Below are 8,443 nucleotides of genomic sequence, written 5' to 3'. Positions count from 1 at the left end.
CCAGGTTCCTCACTCCGGTCTCAGACCAAACAGGAGGCTCAGCCCGCCTCAGGCTTCTAGAAAGGATCACCACCCTCTCTCTCTTACACTTTTGTTTCTTCCAGAGCATTTTCTGGCCGTGGGACACTTTCTTTTCTGATCCCCCTCTGAGCAGGGTGCGAGTTTCCGGAAAGGCAGAAGCCTCCTCTACCAACCCCCGCCCACCCCACCTCCTATCCTGCCTGGCACACAGTAGGTGTTCAGTGAATACCAGCTGGAAAAAAGGACGGCTGCAGAAGGCAGGGGCCACTTCCGTCCCAGGGCCTGCCACGCCACCACTGGGGCTGGGGGTGGGGTGCGGGCGGGAGGGCCGGGCAGCCTGGCCGGGAGCGCTGTGCTCCTTTCCAACTTCCCAGTATAACCGCCTGACAGCAGGGCTCCGGGGCTCCTCGGACGAGGCCACCGCCCCGAATCAGGGCCTTCCCAGCCCTGCCTTCGCGGAGGGAGGACGGGGTTGGCCCGCGGGAGGCCAGTTCCCAGCGCGTCCAGAAGTCCCTCCCGCCGCCCGGCGTCGCTTTAAGGCGGAGGCCCGGGAGGGGGCCGACCCCGCCCGCCGCCCGGCTGGCTCCAGACTCCGGCATTTCCTCCCTGCTCGCTGGCGCGGCCTGGCCTCGCCTCCCCTCGGAAGAGGAAGCTCCCGCGGCCCGAGTAACGGGCCCGGCGCCGAGGGCAGCGGCAGGAGAACCAGGAGGGCCGCCCAGGGTAGGAGCGAGCCGGGCTGGGCCAGAAACTGGCCGAGGGCAGCGCGCCGGGGCGCCGGGCGGGCAGGGCCGCCGGGCCGGACGCAGCGCGCAGGGCGCGGCCGGGAGCCCGGGCGTGCAGGGCGGGCCGCAGCTGGAAGGAAAACTTGAGCTGGGAGAGGAGGCCGAGCTGCAGGGCGGCGGCCCCCCGCCGGCGAAAGGGGGAGCCGCCGCGGAAGCCGAGGAGACGGGAGCCGCGGGGCCGCCAGGCGGCTGCGCGCATGCCGGGCCCGGGGCGCCTCCTGGGCTCGCGCCCTGGGCTGCTCGGCCGCCGCGGCCCCGGGCGCCCGGCATGTCGGTGCACTACACCCTCAATCTGCGAGTCTTCTGGCCGCTGGTGACCGGCCTGTGCACCGCCCTCGTGTGCCTCTACCATGTCCTGCGGGGAAGCGCGGGCGCCCCGGCCGAGCCCCCGGACGGCGCGGACAGCGGCTTCCCGCTGCTCAAAGTGGCCATCCTGCTCCTGCTCGGCTACGTCCTCCTGCGCTGTCGCCACTTCGTCCGGCAGCGCTTCCTGCCCGGCTCTTCTCGCCTGGCGGGCCACTCTGCCTTCTCCCCTAGAAGCCTCGGAGAGCCGGGCCTGGGCATCTTGCTGGAGAGTTACTACGAGCACGAGGTGCGCCTGTCGCCGCACGTGTTGGGCCACAGCAAGGCGCACGTGAGCCGGATCGTGGGCGAGCTGGTGAGGGCCGGCCGTGCTCGGGGTTCCCCAGGTCCCATCCCCGGAGGAGCGCTGGCCTTGGCCTTCCGCGGCGACTTCATCCAGGTGGGCAGCTCCTACGAGCAGCATAAAATCCGCCGGCCCGACAGCTTCGACGTGCTGGTGCCCCTGCGCCTCCCACCGCTGGTGGCGCTGGAGCCGCGGAGCCTGGGCACTGAGCCCGCGCTGGCCCCAGCCTTCCGCAGCTGCTTCGTGTGCGCCCTCAAGGCGCCGCCCTCGCCATCGGGGGCCTCCGGGGGGCAGTGGCTTCGGGACTGCAAACCCTTCGCGGATGGCTTCTGCGTGGATGTGCGCGGGCGGCGCCACCTATCTGCCGCGTTGGTGCTGCGTTGGTTCCAGTCGCACCTGCAGCGCTCCCTGGCTACTGTGCGCTACAGCTTGGAGGGACGCTGTCGGGTCAGCCTGACCCCCGGGGGCCTGGAGCAGCCTCCCACCCTGCACATCCTGCCCTGCCGCACCGACTATGGCTGCTGCCGCCTTTCCATGGCCGTGCGTCTCATCCCCGCCGTCCATCTGGGCGACGGTGTCTTCCTTGTGGCACCACCGCCGCCACCTTCACCCATCGGGCCCCTGTTGGAGCTCCCAGGAGGCCTGCGCACTGAGGCACTATGGGGTGTGAACACAGCTCGTCAGGAACAGAAGCTCCTGGGCTGGCTGCAGGAACGGGCCCCTCCAGGTGCCTGCTACCTCAAGTGCCTGCAATTGCTTAAGGCTCTGCGAGACCTGGGTGCCCGCGGGCTGGACCCGATGGCTGCCACCCAGTGGGGACGCATCCTGTCGTCTTACGTGCTCAAGACAGTGCTGCTGACAGTGCTGCTGCGCCAGGGGGCCCCTGCGCACGCCTGGGAGGAGGCACGCCTGAGCGAGTGCTTGGAAGAGTTGGTGCAGTTCCTTAGGGGCTGCCTGCTGAGACGGCATACGCTCTTCCACTGTGTCCTGGGCCCGGGTGGGGCGGCCACCGAGGTGGGCCCCCTGCCCAAGGTCCTGCGTGAAGCCGCCCCAGTTGACCTTCTGGCCGCCTTCGATCCTCACGCCCGCGAGCTCACGGCAGCTAGGTTGCTGTCCACTTGGCGAAGGCTGCCGCAGCTTCTTCGGGCCTACGGGGGTCCCCGCTACCTTGCCAGGTGCCCCCCGCCCCGGAGTCAGCGCACACAGGGGTTCCCTGAAGATGAACCCTAAACCTTGACAGTACCCGCACCCGACCAAATGCTCCTAAAACCTTTCCCACCTGGTGACTGTAGGGATGACGCCAAAGGCAAGATGGCTGTTGGAACATGTGGAGGATGCCACAGGCTTTGGTGGCTTAAATGTCACCCTTGGCTCCACAACCAAATATAATTACTGCATCTTCTTTACACCTGCTAGAGGGTCCCGAACAAACCTGCGTAGTGCCCAACTGCAGCTGTGGGGATTTGGTCGGAATGGTGATCTGGGTGGAAACTTGTAGAAATATCTAGTTCCCAGGGAAGTCCAGTAAAGGAAGCAAAAGCTAGCTGCAGGGCAAGTTCCCTCTATTTCTAGAAACAGAGCTCAGTGCACCCAGATTTTTTAATTAACAAATGTTTATGACATACCCATTTGCTTGGGACTAGGTTCCCAACTGAATTTTTTTTTTCTTAATATCAATCTTTATGGACAACTGAAGTTCTGTTGCAGCAGTTAGTATTCTGAGGAACATCGTTCCTCTATTCAAATTAATACCAATGTATTTTATGGTGCAATCACAGATGTTTGATAGGATTGTCAGTAACTGCGTCTTACATGTGTCAAGGCAGTCAAGAGTTGGTTAGAGAGATTTCCAGAGCAAATAGCACTTCATGTTGATCTCTTGTTTTGTGGTGAGAGCACCAAGCCTTGCATCTGAAAGGAAGGTCAGTTACTTTGATTTTGAAGACATGTGCAGCTTTGAAAAGCAGGCAGCATGTTGACTTCACATCCCCCCAGGCCACGGGTTGGACGAGGTACCAGTGAGTCCACACCAGTTCACTGAGTGCCTACTGTGAGCCAGCACAATGCAGAGTAGCAACAAAGTCCATAATTCAGACACTGCAAGCATAAAACATGTTGGCTCTTGAGAAAGAGACAGTTCAGTCTTTGCCTATAAAGATGTCTGGCTAGCCTTTGCTTCTGGCTGGACCCAGAAACCTGTTTTTGGTTTTAAGGATTTTTAAGCAAACTCCTTTGCAGAGGTGTCTCTCTGAGTTTCAGGAGCACCTGAAGAGGCAAGTCGGCTGCCACAGTGGCTGGCACTTTTCATCAGTGCCGAGTGACAGCTAGTGGTTGGAAGTTTCTTCCTGCTTGCCCAGGCGGCCCAAGTGGTCCCAAAGGGCCAGCTCTGAGAGACTCTTGATTCAGCCTGGGTTTTGCAAAACAGTTCACATACAGATCAGTACCTCGGGATCTGTCCTGGGAGATCAGTTACTCCTGATCTGTGGGCAGAGGGGAGGAAGAGCAGGAGAGACAGCAGTTTGCTCTTTTTTCTCTTTGGGTATAAATATCACCGGGTTGGGGGTACGATGCAGCTAGGAGGAGCCTGTTTTGAGACTTTCCTTGTTCTCCCAAATGCAGTTCAAGTTTCAAATGGTCCTTGAAGCACTGATTGGAAATGCAGCTCGTCTCAGCCTTATAGTTGGGGTTTAAAAACAAAAAGAACCAAAGACATGTACTTCCTTAGACTCTTATAGGCTAAACTTGGAAGACAGAAATAGTTACGTGAATAGGGTCATTGTTTAATTTCTGAGCTATTTTGGGGGAGTTGCATAAGCCTTTCTTTAGGGGATCCACTTGGCCACCGTGGGAAATCCTGGTGGATAAATGATTTACAGGGAATCCTTCTCATCAGAGCTGCATAGGTTTCTTATATCCTTTGCAACCTTGGACTGAGAGAGAAATAGCCTCGGATGGTGTGCTGTCTCTTTAAGGTTGTTTTGGGGACCACTGACTTTGATACCCCACAGGTTCTTCCAAGCTTTTGAGGCGAATGTTAGGACATAAGGTACTACATGGAGCAAAGGGGTAAATGACCAGCTTCCTGCAAAGATATAAACTGCACAGTATTTTTTAAAAATTTTACTTTTTAAAATAAATGCCAACAGTAGATCTTATATATATCTATATATTTATATAAACATAATTTCCAAACTCAGCCCTAACTTCCCCTGTAGTCATTAAGTCTACTGGAGTAGGGACCAATGAGACAATATTGAGTAGATTATAAAGCTTTAAAAACTAAATTTTTCAGATATTTCTAGCTGAGTTGGTGGATTCCTTTTTTATCTTAATAGTATTTTAAAGTATAAATCTGGTAATGTAGTGTGCTTGTAGTTTTTTATATTATTATTATTATTTCAGGTGAATTACCCCAAACCTCATCCATCCTCAAGGTTCTTAAATTTTATTTTTTTAAATTAATGGGCATTGTATTTGTGACTTTTTAAAATGTTAATGTTTTTATTTAAATGCCATGCTGAGCAATTATTCTCTGTACATGGTAACCAAAACTTAAGAGATTTCGATCAATTTTGATCAATGCTTAGTGATCCAAAACATGTACTGTGTACAAATGAAATAATATGGCATCTTAGCCAGGTGTGATGGTTGCCCAAGGCATTGACATTAAGTTCAATTCTATATTTTATTAGGGCTCCGTCATATCCCTCTTCTGAAATGTACACATTTTTGGTGTATGCTTGGTACTGGAGATTCATATATAAATATTCTCATACAAGAAGGCTCTACAAAAACAGGGGTGGGGGGGAATTGTTTAACCAGTACCCAGAGAAAATGTTTTGGAGTAATCCCAGAGCTTGGGAGGCTGAGGCAGGAGGATCACGAGTTCCAAGCCAGCCTCAACAACTTAGTGAGGCCCTCAGCAACTCAGTGAGACTCTGTCTCTAAATAAAAAATAAAAAGGGCTGGGGATGTGGCTCAGTGGTTGAGCACCCCTGAGTTCAATCCCCAGTATCAAAAAAAAAAAAAAAAAAAATGTTTTGGGGACGATCACTAGGCCATTTTGTCAAACACCCTTCAGGAACTCCCACTGACCTGGCGTGGAGCCTTCAGGAATGCTGGTGGACTGAGAGAAGATGGGTTTTGCAAAACGAATCTGGAACTGAAAGAAAGGAGAATGTGAGAGATGAGAGAGAAATCTGAAGAATTCAGCTCAAGATGGAAGTGGGAGAGAGAGGGGAGAAGGGAGCGGGGGACCAGAGGGTGCCGGAGAGGTTTGGGGGAGGTGGGAAGCACACTTTTCGGTGTATGCTCTTTCCAGCTGGGGGTCGCAAACTCAGCAGCCTGCAGGAACAAGGGAGGGAAGTACACGGGAAGGGTGGGAAATGCCGCCTTCATGGGGGCGGCCATGACTCGGTTCCAGGCTGGGAACCGGAGGGAGAAGTGGGCAGCTTTCTTTGTTTAAAGTTCAAAAAAAAAAAAAAAAAACAAAACTCACTGATTATTTAAATCCATATTTTTAAATGTCCAAAACACTTAGTTGACCCTGAGGGCCACCAGTTTGCGACCCCTGTCTTACACAGGCAGTCCCCCAAGTACGTATAAGTTTATATTCTTCTACATATTATACATAGTTGGGGGCACAGTATTTCAGTTCTTCTCTATCTCTCAGAGTTAAGCTTTATTGTAGGAAAAAAAAAAAAAAACAAAAACTAACACGGCCACAGATAACACTTAACTTTCTGTTCCCAGAAGGAACCCTGAGCTCAAGCCCTTCTTCCCCAGTCAGATCTGCCACCGGGATGGAGCTGGTTCTTGGTGCTTCTTTCCCGGTGATTGTGGGCAACTACCTCCGTTGCCCCTGGAGTTGGCCGATGAGTAATCGGGAAGGATTGCAGAAGAGCTTGTCTCACTGTGTCTGGTTCTGGTATTAAGATGCTTCTCATTGTGATTTTTGTTCATGGTATCCTAGCTGTGCCTTGACTGTGACGGCGAGTGACCGTGAACAGTCTCTGGGCCAGACTCTCAGGCCTGTGCCACTCCCACGGCCGAGGGTGCCCTTCGGGTCAGACTTCACTCCTGAATGCTTCTGTCCCTCTCTGACTGCACCCGAGCACTTGAAGGGGATTCACATGCTTCCAAAGCATCTCCTGCCGCCTCCCGGAAGAGGTTCTTCTGTCCCTCGTGGCTTTGACCTTGATGAGAATTCTTCCCCATCTCTACCCACTCGGAGGACAATCTTCTCCGGGTTGAGCAAATGAACCTCGTCCACATTCCCAGTGTCCCTCAGGAGGGAAGCAAGTTCAGTGTTATCATCGTGGTGTTTGTTAGTTTTTTTTTTTTTTTATCACTTGTCTGTGACCTAGACATGTCTGTTTATATTTTTATACCTGCATAGCAAATGAGGGGGTGGGGGATGCAGTGTCTGTTGGGAGAGGGCGGACAGTATGCTGTCCTATACAGAGAACATAGGCTCACATGTGCAGCTAAATTATGTATAATCTGGTTTTTGAAGTATCAGGTATTCAGAAATATTTTAGCACCTTTTGCTTTAATTTTTAAAAAAGTGCCTCGATTCAGTCCCTTGACTTAAAACATTCCTCTGTTCTGTGGTAATTACGTGTCTTCTGATGCCAAACTCTCATGTGCAGCTGCCTGCCTTGTGTTCCGATAGACAGAGACCAAAGATTTATCAAATCGTGTTCAGCTGCTATTATGTGTGGTTAGAAAGCATTTTAATCACGCCAAATTTCCACGGCCCAGATGGCCGAGGCCTGTCCTGCCATTGGTTTTCAAGTTCAGGTTGGAGTAAATTTGCACTTTCGATCATCCAGGTCATTTGGGGACCTTGTTCTTTTACATCTTGCTGTATTAATAAAGGAACTTGTAGAAACCTCTGGAGTGCGTGTCGGCTCTGGGGTGGACTTTCATCTTCCTGGAAGGCTGCTTGTTTCATGGTTCTTTGCAGAAGCCTCAGCTACTTTTATGAAAGGCTTTTCCATGCAGGGAAGTTGGGGAGAACTGTTTGCACAGAACCGGCTCCGTATACAGGTGGGAAGAGACCCCGGTTCATGGCCCTGCAGGGGTGCTACCTGGGATTCAAGCCTTGAAGTTTTATTTTTTATTTTGTATCAGAGATGGAACCCATAGGTGCTTAACCCCTGGGCCACATCCCCAGCCCTCTCCCTTCAAGTCTTTCCCTACCTAGAACTTTCTGCCCTTACCCCTCCCTCTTCCCTATCCCCCACCCACCAACCCCAAACACGATTCAAGTCTTGGCCTGTGGCTAATTCATAGCTCAAGAATTTTGTCCAGAAATCTCTTGGGCCCTGGGGCGCTCTCGAAATGGTAAACATGGACTGATAGGGAAAAAACACCAGGTTTAATCTGAGATGGAATCACGGAGGCTGTGTCGACAGTTCAGAGCCTCAGAGGAACTCGGGACCTGCAGCCACAGGCTGATCCAACGGTAGCGGGTAGGGGAAGCTTGGTGGGTGTGTTTTGTTTAGTTTTCCACAAGTCATACTGTCCCAGGGGGTTGAGGACACACACACACACACACACACACAGGCCTCTCTCAGGACTTCACAACCAGGGAAGCAGGCAATTAAAGAGGTGGTTTCTGTACAGCGTGGGGGTGCCAGGCAGAGGACAGTCATGCAGACAGAAGGGGCACCTTTTCTGGAGGGGGTTTCGGGGACATTCTCAGAGGAGGAAGTGATGTTAAGATCTAAGGACAGGTAGGAATTAGCCAAGCCGAGGGAGCTGGGCTGCAGAAGACTTCAAACGCCCAGGTGCTTCCTGGTTCTGGCAAGGCAGGTGAGCAGGAGGGGGAGGTTCAGTGGCAAAGGAGGGGAGGGGAGGGGAGAGAAGGAACCAGGACATCAGGGTCTGGACGCGTGAGCGGCTCTGGCTGCAGTGTGAATCCAAGAATTCAAGTCTGAGTTAGCAGGTCTGGGCTGCCCTGCGCTCTGCCTTCCTAGCAAGCTGCCAG

General features: G+C 53.3%; 1 protein-coding gene across 1 annotated transcript; it reads left to right on the top strand.

Annotated features, from left to right (window-relative positions):
* The first annotated feature begins 413 nt into the window (after positions 1-413).
* Positions 414-7,346, top strand: ITPRIPL2 (ITPRIP like 2). The gene has a single exon (XM_079121621.1). The coding sequence runs from the start codon at positions 1,072-1,074 to the stop codon at positions 2,677-2,679; it is 1,608 nt and encodes a 535-aa protein (XP_078977747.1). The 5' UTR covers positions 414-1,071; the 3' UTR covers positions 2,680-7,346.
* The last annotated feature ends 1,097 nt before the right edge of the window (positions 7,347-8,443 follow it).

Source organism: Sciurus vulgaris (assembly GCF_902686455.1).
Source record: "Sciurus vulgaris genome assembly, chromosome: 18".
NCBI classification, from domain to species: domain Eukaryota; kingdom Metazoa; phylum Chordata; class Mammalia; order Rodentia; family Sciuridae; genus Sciurus; species Sciurus vulgaris.
This window is presented reverse-complemented; position numbering and strand designations above follow the sequence as displayed.

Coding starts and splice junctions, on each gene's coding strand:
- ITPRIPL2 (XM_079121621.1), top strand. CDS start 1,072: ATGTCGGTGCACTACACCCTCAATCTGCGAGTCTTCTGGCCGCTGGTG.